Source organism: Lissotriton vulgaris, chromosome 11 (genome assembly GCF_964263255.1).
Source record: "Lissotriton vulgaris chromosome 11, aLisVul1.2, whole genome shotgun sequence".
Lineage (NCBI taxonomy): Eukaryota > Metazoa > Chordata > Amphibia > Caudata > Salamandridae > Lissotriton > Lissotriton vulgaris.
In genome coordinates, this window is record NC_141699.1 from 586,751,296 (window position 1) to 586,767,022 (window position 15,727).

Consider the following 15,727-nt stretch of genomic DNA (forward strand, 5'->3'; position numbering starts at 1 on the left):
GTGCGCGAGCCGGCCTCGATGAGATGGAGGACTCGCCGAGTATTGTCGCTGGTCTGCCTCTGGGGGATGAATCCCGATTGGTCCGGGTCTACCAGCTGCTGCATATACGGCGCCAGGCGATTCGCCAAGATGCCGGTGTAAAGTTTCAGGTCCACATTCAGCAGGGAAATGGGCCGGTAGGAGGCGCATTCCGTCGGGTCACGACCAGCCTTAGGGATCACTGATATGGCCGCCTCAAGCAATTCAGGGGGAATGGCACCGGGTCGATCAAAGGTGTTAAACAAGTCGCGTAAAATGGGGGCGACCTGCTGGCAGAATGTCTTATAGAAGGCCGCCGTATAGCCATCCGGTCCCGGCGACTTCCCCACCTTGAGGCGGGATATCGCCGATATGACCTCCTCCAGGCCAATGGGCCGGTCTAGGAAGTCCGCTTGCGCTTGAGTGAGGGTGGGGAGTGTCGCGCCGCGCAGATAGTCCAGGCCCGCCTGTGGGTCGAGGCGATCCGCGTCGTAGAGGCCGGCGTAGAAGTCGCCGAAAGTCGCCGCAATAGCTGCGTCTTCCGTGACCTGCGTCCCGTGCGTGGAGTTGAGGGCGCACACTTGGCGTCTCTGCTCCTGTGCCCGCAGTCTACTCGCTAGAAGCTTCCCACAGCGGTCACCTCCGGTGTAGTACACGTGCTTGAGACGGATTCTGCCACATCCTGGTCTAGTGCCGCGAGCATCTTCCGCTCCGTGCACAACTGGCGCCACGCCCGCGCGGCCCCAGTGCGTTGGTGCATCTGCTCTAATTCAGCCACCCGCTGAGTGAGTTCGGCTCTTTTCAGTGCCCTGTCCTTATTATCGGCGGTGGCGATAGAAATGATCTCACCTCGCAGGACCGCCTTGAGCGCCGCCCACTGAGTGGCCTTGGTCGTGTCGTCATTGGCATTGTGGGCCAAGAATTGCGCGAGTGCGGTCTTGAGCTTATCCTGTGTTGCGGGGGACAACAGGAGTCCGTCTCGAAGCCGCCAGTGGCACCGTGGTGTCGGCGCAGGCGCCATCCGGAGGGTCGCCACCACCGGGGAGTGATCTGACAGTGAGGCTGGGAGTATTTCTACGTCCTCGGCCTGCGCCATCAGCTGTGCGGAGCACAAGAAGTAGTCCAGTCGCGCGTAGGTCTTATGGGCTGCTGAGTAGTAGGTGTAAGCCGCCGAGTGTGGGTAGAAATGGCGCCATAAGTCAGTGATGGCCAGGTCAGAGAGGTGTGCGTGTCCCGACTCTGAGAGCGCCCCCACCTGTCCAAACCTCTGGCCGGTTCGGTCAGCCGTGTTGTGAAACACCAGGTTCAGGTCCCCCCCAAGCAGTAAATGTGGATGTGTAGTGGCCGTGGCAGCTTCCAACGCCGTGAGAAGGAACTTTTCCTGCCCCTCGTTCGGTGCGTACACCGAGCCCACCAATAACGTCTGACCCGCTACCTGGAAACTGTGGAGGAGAAGCCGCCCCTTGATCTCGGCCTCTTTCTGCATGACCCGCCCCTGGAAAGACCTGGCAACCAGTATAGCCACCCCAGCAACCTTTTTGTGGGAGGAGGAGAAAAATTGCCACGGGAAGGCGCGCGACCGCAGCCTAAGGTGGTCTTTGGGCACCAAATGTGTCTCCTGCAGGAGGCAGATATCGGCCTTCGAGTGGTCTAGGAAGGACAAGACTGCTCTGCGTTTGACCGGGTTGTTGAGTCCTCGCACATTAAGGGAAAGTATCCTCAGTGGGCGTGTCATGGTGGGCGTAGTGAGTGGGAAGCTATTGTTATGTCTGGTGCTCGCGGCGTGGCGGCATGGCGTGGAGCAATCCCCTGGTCAGTGCTACCCCAGTTCGTGACTCCCAATAAAGAGCCAACAGGCCCTGGACAAGGAGAGTTCCCTCCCCTCAACCAACTCCCTTCCAACTCCCTCTGCATGCCCCCGCAAGGAGTGACTCATGGAGGCCCAGAGGTGTCCTTTGCTACTTCCTGAACAGCATCAGCTTGCTCCTTGGCAATTGTCAATGGGTCCGGCCGGGCCCGCTGCTTGGGCTGTCTCCGTCTGCGGACCTTCTGCCAGCCGTCGCGACGGGATCTTGTTGAGCGTTCCTGTGACGACTCTGTATTAGTGTCGTCGCCGACATCTTGCTCCGGCAGCTCGATCCCCAGCAAGGTGCAGACATCCTGGAGGGAACGCATCTGGTGGAGAGAGCCATCCCAACGGAAGATAAGTCGAAACGGGTGGCCCCAGGAGTAGGGCACCTCCTTGTCCCTCAAGAAAGAGGTGACAATCTTGAATTCCCGTAGTTTTTGGAGCGTGATCGCTGAGAGGTCCTGAAAGAGCTCCACTGATGCATCTCGGAAGCGGAGGGGTCGAGACTGGCGCGCCTCTCTAAGGATCCTCTCCTTCAGAGGGAAGTCCGGGAGGAATGCCAGTATGTCCGGGGGAGGTGCAGGAGCCCGGCGGGGCAGGCCCACTCGGTGTGCACGGTCAATGCGGATGGGGAAGTCCGCCGGCTCCTTGAGGATTTCCCGGAATAGCTCCTGGAGGTATAGGGTGACACTGTTCCCCTCCGTTTTCGACGGCACGCCCCGGACCCTGATGTTATTCCGCCTGGAGCGGTTCTCCAGGTCCTCGTTGTGTGCCTGTAGACCTATCTGCTGGTCACGGAGCCGCAGGACTTCTTGCTGGAGATGCACCATTTCTTCGCAGCGGACCTGGTTCGAGTCCTCCATCGCGGCCACCCTTTCTCCCAAGCCGTCCATGTCTCTGCGTAGTTCCTTCTGTTCGCTCACCAACTCCTGCTTGAGAGCCTGGAAATCCTCTCTCAGCGATCCGAAGGGGGCCTCGAGGAAGGATCTTGTGACCGGGGCTTCCTCCTGGGTCCCACTCTTACTGGACGCGGGTATGGGCGACAACGACGCCGTCTGGACCTTGTCCCCTTTCTGGGATTGTTTCACCAGCAGGTCGGTGATAGAGCGGCCCCCCCTCCGGTTGGCATTTGCCATGTCGGCGTGGTTCACCGTGCTCTCCCTCTACGGTCACGTCTCCGGGATGACGCTCCGGCCGGTCGCGAGGCCACTCGGTGGGCCAAGCGGGATCCGGTGCTGCCGTTCCGGAGATGGTGCGTGGCCGCCAGGTGGAGGTCTCAATGCAGTCCCTGGTTATACTTCGTTGCCGGCCTATGGCGTCCAGCCGTCCACGCTCTGCGTCCGGGGCCCCCGTCTGCGACCTTGTTTGCAGTGCCGTCCCCAGCAGCTCTGCGCAGCTCCCCCACCTCCGTCGCTAGTTCACAATCCCAAGTGGTCTTTGGGGGCCGCTTTAGTCCTGCAGGACAGTCACTACCCCCTGGGGGATCGCTGCGATGCGGGGGCTCGGTGAATATGCAGTGTCTCTGGGGGGCCGCCGGGTCCGACAGACCACCACTCGCCAATGGCCCAATGCCCCTGTTATCCCGCGAGTGCTCCCCGGGGGTCCGCGGCTGTCGCGGCCTAGTCCGTCCGACGCTAGTCGTGCCCCCACTCACCGCCTGGAATGCTCGGGGCTCCTCCGGGGGACTCCGCTCCCTCTGAAATTGCAGACGTCCCCAGCCACCTGGCGCCCCCTCCGCTGGTCCGCCTAGGCCCAGACCGGGCCCTCGATTTTGGCGATGGCTGCCTCCCGCCCAACCGCTGGTCAGGGTGTGCGCTCGCGGGCAGATCCAGCGGCGATCAGGGCCGTAGGTCTCTCTATCGCCTCACCGCCTCTCCGATCACCTGGGTCCGCGGCCCGGGCTGGGCCCCCTTATCATCTGTCCCGCGGTCCTCACCGGCCGCTGTCAGGAGCCAGGCACTCCAGGTCCGAGCACAGGACCCTCCGTACACCAAGGGGCAAGGCGGGCGGGCGAGGCGCTTCCCAGCACGGCAGTCTGCTAGGAGATGTTCGGACAGGCAGTCCGGTTAGGCCCAGGCCGGGGCTTCAATTTCCGCGCCTGCTGCGCCGTTCCCCGCCAGCCACCAGCGGAATCCCGGGAGAGGCGAGCTCGCCGGTCCCAGGGCTGCAGGCGACCTCGCTGACTACACCGCTGCGTCGGGGAAGGTTTCAGCAGTGAGATCCTCCGTCTGCCGGCGTGTTGGAGGCAAAATGCAGCAGTTAAGTGAGCTATGGGGGATTTAGGGCAGGGAGCCACGCAGACCTGCGTCTGTTCAGGTCGCCATCTTGGCCACGCCCCCTCAAGGTGCATATTAAAGTATTAAGTGTACTGGACGAAGGGCAACGTATGTGCAGTCCTTGGTAAGCTGCTACCACACGTGCTCCAGAATTTCGTCTTGGAACGGCGGCCCACGACGGATTCAAACGAACGTAAACTCGTAAACAGTTAAGGATTGTTAGAAATGGGGGTCTCTAGTTGGCAGAGGTGGGTACCTTTGTCCAAATAGGGACCCTTGCTTCTAGTTAGGGTAAGGGGTATACACACTTTAGATAACCCTTGCTCACCCCCTTGGTAGCTTGGCACGAGCAGACTGGCTTATCCCAAAGGCAATGAGTAAAGTATTTGTGCCAACACTTACAGTAACACAGTGATAACACCACAAATGGACACCACACTGGTTTAGAAAAAAAAAAAAGTATCTTTATCTAAACTTAACAAGACCAAAACGACAAAAATCCAACATACAGTATTAAGGAAAATTACTTTTAAAAGGTTTTAGCAACTGAGTCCATAGAAAACTATGGATGCGTGATTTCATGCCAAGTACCTGTTGTTGTGGCAAAATTCACCAAGCCATACTGCTGCAGCGATGGGAAGTGTAGAAAACAAGAGATGCGTCGGTTCCGGAAACCCTCGTGGATGAAATGCGACAGTTCCGCTGTACACTTGGAAGCGATGCGTCGGGTCCGGTCTGTAGGGGGGAAGAATTGCGTCGATTTTGGGACGACTCCGATCCTCAGGTGATGCGTCAGGGAAAATTTGCCGCTCAGAGATGATGCGTGGAAATCCGGTATGCATCGGCGAACGATTCATCGTTGCTGCAACCTTTTCAGCCGCGATCCCTCAATGCGTTGATTCTTGCTGCCGCGACAAATGCTGCATTGGTTTCGGCAGCGGGTGGCGATGCAAGGAGATTCTTCTCGCACCACAGTGTTGCGTTGGGAAAAACTGTTTCAAGAAGAGCGATGTGTCGATTTCCTGGTCATTGCGATGCTTTTCCAGCTCCCAACTGCAGAAACAACCTCCAGAGGCCCAAGACAGTCACAGGCACCTCTTGGCAGGTCAGAACTCCCAGCAAGGAAGTTTAGGGGAGCTGGGGTTGAAGTCTTAGTGTTCCTGTGACTTCTAAACAGGAGGCAAACTCTGCTCAAGCCCTTGGAGACTTTTCTCAAGCAGGGTACACAGCACACAGCAAAGTCCTTCTTCTTTCCTTGGCATAAACAACAACTGAAGGCAAATCCTAGACACACAGCAAGGGCAGTACTTATCCTCAATTTCTTCAGCTCTTCTCCCTGGCAAAGGTTTCTCTTGATTCCAGAAGTAGTCTAAAGTTTAGGGGTTTTAGGTCTAATACTTATACCTCAAAATGTCTTGTTCGAGCATATGAGCTGCAGATTACACACTGTGCATAGATGGCCACCTAGTGTTGGGCCCGGATGTTTGCAGGTTGTTTTGTTGTAGAAAAGTCTTTGGAAGTCACGGGACAGGTGACTCCTCCTTTGGATGATACTGCGCATGGGCATCAGCTCCATCACCAGATTTTTTTTTCCGCCACCGGGCTCGGATGTGTTTCCAGCGCTCCGTGTTGGAACCTATTTCCTTCGGCGCGCAATCCTCATCAACTTACAAAAAATGAGTTTCGACCGCTTTTCCAGTCGACGCTACTCTTCAACATCGAGGATCTTGATTCCGGTCGTCGACGACGGCCTTTGGGCTATCTAGGCCTCGACTCCAGCTCATGGAAAGGACACCATTTAAAAAGTGTCCTCAATGTGGGTCGAAGTTTCCCCACACCGACCTTCATGAAGTGTGTAACCTCTGCCTCTCTCCGGAGCACGAGGCGAAAGACTGTTTAGCTTGTGCCTCTTTCCGCTCCAAAAAGACTATCCGGGACTGAAGAGCAAGGAGAACAATGGCTCAAAGATCTTCAGCTCCAATTCCGGACGACATCTTCGAAGAAGGCGTCAACGTTCCAGAACAACACGACATCTACAGCAGCTCCGAGGCAGAAGATTCCGATGTCGAGGACATCACTCCAGCGCAGCGGGTCGTAAGTAAGACCGTCGACCCAACCCTTCCTCGACACACTCCAATAAGGCCCCGGTCACACCCTCGCCCTCGGGCTCGGGTGCACACCGACACTCTGCTTCTACTGCCCCACCTTCAGGTGACTCGAGTACGGCTTCACACGGTGCCGGCGCGCACCTACCGGCCCCGAAAAAGACAATGGCAACCACTACACCTACATACAAACCATCGGCGCCGAAACATACCACTACTCCTTCGGCACCGAAACCCAGGTCGGAACCAAGCAAACTCGCTTTGAATTCCAAAAAAACACCAGAACCGGAAAAACCATCGGATCCGATAACACCATCGGAATCAAAAAATCATACCGGAACTGAAAAAATCCTCGGAGCCGAAAAAGACTCCTTTTCCCCCTGTGAAAGACATTGTCAAGAAACCAAAACAAGCCACTTCGGTGCCCATACCTTCCTCCGCACCAAAAGATTGACCTCCTGCAGAGGATGTACCTTATCCAGACGCTGCTCAAAAGACTCTAGCTAAGGATCCAATCACTGGACACTTAATTTTGGCTTCATAAATGCGACCACTGGACACTCCAGCTCCGCATTCAAAGAAGAAGGACATGGCTAGCTCTCCCTTAAGACTGCCTTCCCCTTCTTTCACCTCTACCATCACCACACCCTCCCATACCACAGCATTTCCCAGCATCCTCTTTCATGCCAGACGATGACAACAGGGATGACAGCGCTGATGATATGGGGGGTAACATACCTGATCCAGCCACTCCTAAAGGATCCCCTGACCCATGGGATGATTATACCACCCCAGATGTACCAAATGTCCCTAAGGATGACTTATACCCCTCAAGGCCTTCCCCACCAGAAGACAGTATAGGGTTTAATGAATTAATCCACAGGGCTGCACAATATCATGGGGTAGACATACATATAGACCCTGTAGAGGAAGACTTCCTAATGGATACCTTTGATAATGCACAAAGGTCCTCATCCATTTTACCAATGCTTAAAGGAGTGATTAAGCAAGCTCCTGAAGTCTTCAAGGACCCAGTCAGAACTCAGGTCATTAACCCTCGTATAGAGAAAAAATATAAAGCTGCCCCCTCAGACCCAGCATATATTAAAGGTCCAGTACCACTAGACTCACTTGTAGTTTCCAATGCACGCAAGAGAGCAAACTCACAAACATCAGGTGATGCTGCACCACCAGATAAGGAGTTTAAGCTCCTTGACGCATCAGGGAAAAGAACAGCGTCTCAATCAGCAAACATGTGGCATAACGCTAATACACAGGCATTATTACCCAGATACGACAGGGCACATTATGACAAGTTAGAGTCATTAATGAGGCACCTCCCCGACCGGTACAAGGATAGAGCAAACAAGCTTATCCAAGAGCGAAAAAACATCACAAACCCCTCTATTCGGTGTGCACTTCATGCAGCAGATACCTCCTCTAGGGCAGTTAACACCAGCGTTTTACTACGCAGACACGCCTGACTACGTATATCAGGTTTCAAACCTGAGGTACAAAGTGCCATTCTTAATCAACCCTGTGACGAGCAACATCTATTTGGACCCAAAGTAGATGTATCACTAGAGAAAATGAAAAAGGATACAGACTCCGCCAAATCTATGGCAGTCCTGCAGTCACAGGCTCCCAGACGTTCATTTCATCGCTTATCCTATAGAGGTGCCACCAGGGGTTATACTTCAGACACAGCTTCTACCTGGTACAAAACCCCTACACAGTACACTTACAGCAAGGGCTACCAAAGGGGTGGTTACAGGGGTAACAATAAAAAGGCAGAGGTACAAATAACAACTCTCGCTCTGCCTCTACCCCTGCCCAATGACTCCCTTCCCCCGTCCCACTCCACTCCTGTCGGGGGAAGACTCCAACAATACCTGCCAGCCTGGGAAAACATCACATCAGACAGGTGGGTGCTCCAAATAATTCAATCAAGTTATTGTCTGGAACTAACATCTACATCTCTCAGATTTGTGCTAGACGGGCAGCACTACCAGTTCAAAGTGCTCCCATTCGGAGTCACAACAGTGCCACAAGTGTTTACCAAATGCTTAGCAGTAGTAGCAGCACACATATGGGAAGACAACATATTCATGTCTTCCCATATCTAGACGACTGGCTCATACAGCCAGTGTGTGCAACACACTCACGCTACTATTCAACTGCTTCACAACATGGGATTCACAGTAAATCACACCAAATCGCATCTACAACCCTCGCACATACAACAGTATCTCAGCGCTACAATAAACACCCACCCAACTAACACTAGCTTATCCCTCTCCAGCCAGGATAACAAGTGTACAAACTCTCCTAACAAAATTCAAACCGCAACACTCGCTACCAGCTCGTGTTCATGCAGCTTATAGGAATGATGGCATCTTGCATATTTGTAGTACCTCACGGAAGACTGCAAATGCGTCCACTTCAAGAGTGCCTAGCACGCCAATGGAACCAGGCTCAAGGTCATCTGACAGACCTAGTGTTGGAAGAGGGTCAGACTCATCGTTCTCTGCAATGGTGGAACACCAAAAACCTTTCCAAAGGGCGATTGTTTCTAGAGCCAGTCCCTAAAATAGTCATGACTGCGGACGCATGGCTCTCCGGCTGGGGAGCTCACCTACTGCATCACACCATGCAAGGCAGGTGGACACCGCAACAGAAGTTACTCCACATCAATCATTTGGAGTTGCTAGCCGTGTTTCTAGCCCTAAAAGCATTTCAAACGCAAGTGTCAGGCAAAGCTGTCTTATTCCGCACAGACAATATGACAGCAATGTACTACATAAACAAACCAGGTGGGACACACTCTCTGCAGCTCTCTGTTAGCACAGCAGAAATGGAGATGGGCTATACTGCTAAAGATCTTCCTCTTAGCCCAACACATCCCAGGAGTACAAAACACTATGGTAGACCTGCTAAGTCGACAAACACAGCAGATGCATGAGTGGGAACTTCATCCACAAGTTCTTCATCCGTTATTTCAAAGGGGGGAAAGCCTCAGATAGACCTTTTTGCCACCCACGAAAACGCAAAAAAATGCCCAAGCTTTGCCGCCAGATACCCACACCCATTGTCCAAAGGCTATGCGATATGGATGAACTGGTCAAAACTATTTGCGTATGCTTTTCCTCCTCTCCCACTACGTCCGTTAGTGGTACGCAAAGTACAACAACATTCCCTGACGCTCATTCGAGTCGCTCCAACTTGGGCCAGACAACCGTGGTACACCACGCCGTTGCAGATGTCTGTGGTACCACACCAAAAACTAAACCTATCTCCACGCCTATTAACACAGAACCATGGAGAGATCAGACACCCTGACACAGCTCAGCTCAAACTAGCGATCTGGCTACTGAGGTCATAGAGTTTTGGTTACCTCAACCTTCCTCCAGAATATATGAACGTTATCAAAGAAGCTAGACGCCCTACTACTAGAGCATGTTATGCTGCTAAGTGGAAACGCTTTGTCATATACTGCCAAAACAACCAAATTAATCCTTTAGTCGTGTCTATCCAACATATCATAGGATATCTATTACACCTTCAAAAGTGTAACTTCGCCTAAACATCTATCAGGCTACACCTCGTTGCCATTGCAGCATACTTACAAAATAGACAACATCTATCTCTTTTTAGAGTACCAGCTATTAAAGCTTTCATGGAAGGACTCAAAAGAATAATTCCTCCCAGGACGCCGCCTTCACCAGTGTGGAACTCAAACGTGGTTTTCATAAGATTAATGGGACCTCCCTTTGAACCATTACATAAATGTGAATTGCAATTCCTAACCTGGAAAGTAGCTTTCCTAGTAGCGATTACTTCTCTCAGAAGGGTTAGTGAACTACAAGCATTTACCATTCAAGAACCCTTTCTGAAAATGCATCATAACAAAGTGGTTCTTCGTACTAACCATAGGTTCCTTTCTAAAGTCATTCCACCATTCCATCTAAATCAATCTGTTGAGGTGCCCGTATTTTTCTCGTAGCCTCAAACAGTCGCAGAAAGAGCTCTACACACCCTAGATGTCAAGAGAGCATTACTATACTATATCGAAAGGACACAAGCTTTTCGTAAAACAAAACAACTTTTTGTGTCTTTCTCACCGCCACATTAAGGTAATTCCTTAATAAAATCAGGGATCGCTAGGTGGATTGTTAAATGCATACAAATATGCTATCACAAAGCCAAACGTACATTAACAATTCCTCCACAAGGCCATTCTACAAGGAAAATAGGGACTTCAATGGCATTCTTAGGGAACATTCCCATAGATGATATATGCAAAGCAGCTACATGGTCTACACTGCACACATTCACAAAGCATTACTGTGTAGATGTGCAAACTAAACTACAAACCACTGTGGGCCAGACTGTACTAAAAACTCAGTTTCAAATAACTGCAACAGATACTGGTGGTCGCCGCTAGGTGTGGGTACTGCTATACAATCTATGCACAGTGTGTAATCTGCAGCTCATATGCCTCAAACGGAAAATGCTACTTACCAGTATGCATCTGTTCTTGGCATGTAGAACTGCAGAGTTACACACGCCTCCCCAGCTACCTTTATCTGTTCCAGTATTATATTATTTAGATACAAATCACATGGACATCACTACCTCTTGTACAGCTCCATCACTTCCCTTATAGCGAAAAACAATCTGGGGATGGAGCCGATGCCCATGCGCAGTATCATCCAAAGGAGGAGTCACCTGTCCCGTGACTCCAAAAGACTTTTCTACAACAAAACAAACTGCAAACATCCGGGCCCAACACTAGGTGGCCATCTATGCACAGTGTGTAACTCTGCAGCTCTACATGCCAAGAACAGATGCATACTGGTAAGTAGCATTTTCTTTTCTCTTTGCACAAGGGTCTCTGAGCCCAGTCCAAACCAGTTCTATCCTCTCTGGTGCAGCCGCCCAGCAGGAGGTGGAGACAGCATTGTAAGTAGCATTTTCTTTTCTCTTTGCACAAGGGTCTCTGAGCCCAGTCCAAACCAGTTCTATCCTCTCTGGTGCAGCCGTCCAGCAGGAGGTGGAGACAGCATTGTGTAAGGCAGACAGGCCCTATTTTGGTGCAAGGGAAATCTCCTCCCACCACTCTAAACGCAGACCAGGTCTGAGAGAATGCACCTACCCAGCCCCTATCACTCCAAAACCAGATAGTCATTACACAAACAGGCAGGGGCACACAGAATGGTTAAACAAGAAAATGCCTACTTTCTAAAAGTGGCATTTTCAAACACACAATTTAAAAAACATCTTTAGTAAAAGATGTGTTATTAAATTCTGAGTGCCTAACCTTTATTTTTCCATCGTATCCCTATGAGAAGATAAGCTTGCAAAGTGTTACAAAGCATTCCCCCACTCTGTCCTATGGGGCAAGATAGCCTTTCAATAGTGAAAAACGAAATTGGCAGAATTTCTCTATCAGGACGTGTTACCCACATCAGTACATGTCCTACCTTTCACATACTCTGCACTGTTCCCAGGGGGGTACCTTAGGCCTACCATAAGGGTGTCCTATATGTAAGAAAAGGGAAGGTTATGGCCTGGCAAGTGGGTGCACTTGCCAAGTCGACATGCAGTTAGCAAACTGTGCACAGGCACTTCAGTGGCAGGCCTGAGACATCTTTTCAGGGCCACTCATACTAGGGACTGACCAGTAAATCAAAATATGCCAATCGGGGAAAACCAATCATAATAACAATTTACACAGAGAGCATATGCACTTTAGCACTGATCAGCAGTGGTAAAGTGCACAGAGTCTTAAAACCAACAACAATAGGTCAGGAACACATAGGAGGAAGAAGCAAAAAGTTTGGGGATAACTCTGCAAAAAGGGCTTAGTCCAACAAGGATCCATGACAGAAACACTCCCCCCACCTGAGCATGCCTTTTTGAAAATCAGGGCACCACTAGTAGCGACATTGCTCCTGACTGGAGATGTCTGTTTGGAATATAATGCTTTAGTTAGGCTTGCAACATACGGGACAGAATCATAAAAGTCATGATACACCTTGTTTAAGATGCCAGTTAGCCAACAAGTCATAAATCCGACCTATTGCCTAACTGACAGGTTATCATTTTCAAAACGCTTCATAACACCTAGAAGCTCTGCTTCTAGAAGTTGATTTTGTGACTATTGAAATATCCTCTTAGCTGAGGTTTTGGGTGCAAAGGAAAGAGCTCCATAATGAAGTGATTTCTGATAATGTGAAAATGAAACACTGCCTAGGTTTCTGGTGTGAATTATAAAGTGTGACATCTGGTTAACTCCAAAGCTGAATAAAGTGCTGATAACCTTTGCATAACTAGCAAGGCCATGCGTGTTCCTCAGCGAGCCTACATCTTCTACAGAGGGACAGTCTGTCCAAGGGGAAAGGGGAATACTCCAGCGCTCCCATCTCCACACAATGCAAGTGCCTAATTCCTAAGGAACAACACTTCAATACATTTATCACCCAGTTAGCAGTCAGTAAATCATCTTCACAGCAGAGTTTTACAGAAAATTGTTGATTTTCTCTAACCCTTTACCTGCTTTGTGGACACTAATGTGTGACGCTTGCTATTTAGCAGAATCAAATGGACAGCTGCAATGCTAATCTTTGCAGCCATTGGTGCCTCCAGAAATAGACCAAGGAATCTTTCTTCATTGCAGAAGCCCCTTTGAACCACACGTTTTGTTTCAGTGGGCTGGGTGATGTTGAGGACTTCTCCCCCTTTTGTTCTACCAGTGATGAGAGGATAGTATTTTTCGATCAAAGCCCCCTCCCCATTATTAAAAGCCACCTACGCACCCTGAGTCAGAACATATCTAGGTCTGAGCGGAGATTGCGGACTTCTGCTATATGGAATTCTTCAGGGCGCCCCAAAAACTCTGCGAGACTCTGGAATTCTTCGAGCGGGAAGGGCTGCTCATTCACCCACTTGTGCTACATTTTTGACATTTGTCAACACGGCACGCGTTAGCGTGCACAAAATTGCATGCGAATGACACTATGAGCAGAAAATCTGCTCGAGGATGCAGCCGCGGTCACTGGCGCTCTCTTGCGCTCGCTGTCTCAGAAATAAAGCGCTGGGTGTTGCTAGCGGGGCCTAAAGTTTCATGAGTGCTCACAGACGGTCGACAACTCTTGCTGGCATTCGTGGGTTGCCAGCAAATCTCGCCGGCGCTTGTAAGCGCTCGCCAAGACTTGTCACCGCGGGCAGAAACCCGGCTCGAGCAAGCCAGCTGAAAACAAATTCCGCTACGAAGCGGAATTAATCTGGAACTCCGCGTTCTCTACAGAACGCTGAGTTCCAAAGTTCTGCGAGTGGAGCTAAATACTACGCCAAGGCCCAAAACCTATCACAGATTGGCTCCTATTTTCAAATTGGAAAGTGCCAGAAATGAACACCTGCACAGGGGAATGGGTGGGACCGATTATGACCTATATAAGTTTTAATTTTAAAAGCTAACAAAGATTATTTTGATGATCTGAGAAAGCTACCATGAAGGTAAATATATCCATCACTTATAGGAGTACATTTGCGTCCCCTGTATCTGAGGGAATTGTTTCTGACCATTGAAAAAGCTTGGCGCTGATGTCCTCGTGACCATTGCAACGATCCTACAATAAGCTTAATGGCTGATTCCTGGCATGTTTGGCGTATGAGTACGCCGCTACAAATGTGACAGTTATGCCATCTGCTTATTACATATAATATATCCTAATGCACTTACAAATTGGGTGGACGGTATATCTGCAACTTGTGTGATGAAATACCCTTCCGGCAACCTGCAATTCATGGCCAGGCATTTCATATTAGCAAACTGGTGTTTCTTGGCCTTTGAAAGATTTGTATTGAGCAGATTTTTGTGATACTATTTTCTGGACTGTTTGGAAACTGTATGTTGCAAACTCTTTAGTTTAAAAGAGTTGCTGAAACTGTTTAACTGACATACACACTGAAGAGCCTTACTTGCTATGTTTTACAGTCTTTATTGTTCGGAAGGACTCTGTTTTTTTGTAGTTTGATTGTAGTGACCATTCAAGCAGTCTTCAATCAGCAACCCGTTCTATTGCTTAATTGTACCTTAACTACCCCTCATACCTACAGCAGCGTTAGAAAGCTTGTTAAACTGAGTGCTGTACAGTTCATGTTGAACAATCATACGGTAAGATGCAATTGTAGTTCAAATGGTAAGGTGCAATTGTTGTTGTTCACTCTTTTGTTTTCATTCCAACTTTCCCACTTCCCTATAGCCGCCCATTACACCCAGTTCTGTGTGCTCAAATGTCCCTCTTCCTGTTACTCTTCATCCTCTACACACTTCTTTAATTTTTCAAGTCTTGTGGACACTTTTTCTATATCCGCTATAACCTGCATGCATTTGTGAAGAGCTAATGGGAGAGCAGTGAGCTGTGACCACCCTCCATGTGCCATAAATTAGACCTTTTGCTTCCTAAGCTCCATTTGCTTGTGTTCCTACTTCAGCTTTCTTTCTTTTCATCTGCCTTTCTGCCCCTGCAGTTGTTTCCCTAAATGTTCTAGTGTCTCCTAATATGATCTTCCATCCGATTTCCTGCCTTGGAAACCTAGACATAGTAATTGCATTCTAGTCAAGGGGCATCAGAACCAATTCAATGGCCGGGGCTAACCTCAGCAGTGTACACATCGATTTTGTTTCTTCTTTGTTTTTCTCATCAGATTAGGATCTCACCATTTTAAATGAAAAAAGATGCACAGTGTTTTTAAATGACTTAAACAATCCTAAAGATAGGGACAGAAAACAAAATACTAGAAACAAATAAACAGTGAAGCATATCATATAACGTGAATGAGGGGGCAACACTGACGTTGTAGCTGTCTGTGGTATCAGAAATATCATGTACAACACCACCTATATCATCAGCCTCACTATATGTAGGAAAGATCCCCTTTTTGACATTTTCACCCCCACTTTGTACCTGGTAATTTAAACAATTTTGACTGAAGCGCACTGGGTTCCTGCTATAACCAGGTCCCCAGTGCCAGTGCCCTTTCCATAAAACAAGGTGACTGTTCTGTTGTACTGCAATTCGCAAGACATTTAGCACCTCAGTAAGTCGGTAATAAATGGTACTCCTAGTACTGAGGGCATGGGTACTAAGAGGGTCACCTTAGGTTGGCAGCATGTATTGTGCCCCCCTAAGGGACCTGCCATCAAACGTATGACTTCCATTGCAGGCTGCATGAAATGATGCAAACAAGTTTGAAAACTCTACATGGCACATTCCCCGTGTGCCATACCCACAGAGACTGCATGCAATATATGTAAGTCAATGTCAAGTACCTGGACTTCGTAGAATGGACGATTGGTCCCAATGCCCACCCACCGGTGCAGCCGTACTTGGATTCTTCCTACGGTTACATCAGCGAGGGGGAAAGGGGAAATGGACAGAGAAGAGACAACTCCAGCTTCAGCCTACCCTGTC

The 15,727-nt window shown here is 49.9% G+C and overlaps 1 protein-coding gene across 9 annotated transcripts in view; it reads left to right on the top strand.

Moving 5' to 3' along the window:
- XPO7 (exportin 7) overlaps positions 1 to 15,727 on the top strand; it is a 687,768-nt gene that overhangs the window by 428,275 nt on the left and 243,766 nt on the right. For all 9 annotated transcript variants that reach the window (XM_086943668.1, XM_086943671.1, XM_086943674.1 and 6 more), the window contains one exon: positions 14,364 to 14,427. In XM_086943668.1, the coding sequence (XP_086799794.1) occupies positions 14,364 to 14,427 (64 nt within the window). The remainder of the gene's footprint in view (positions 1 to 14,363; positions 14,428 to 15,727) is intronic.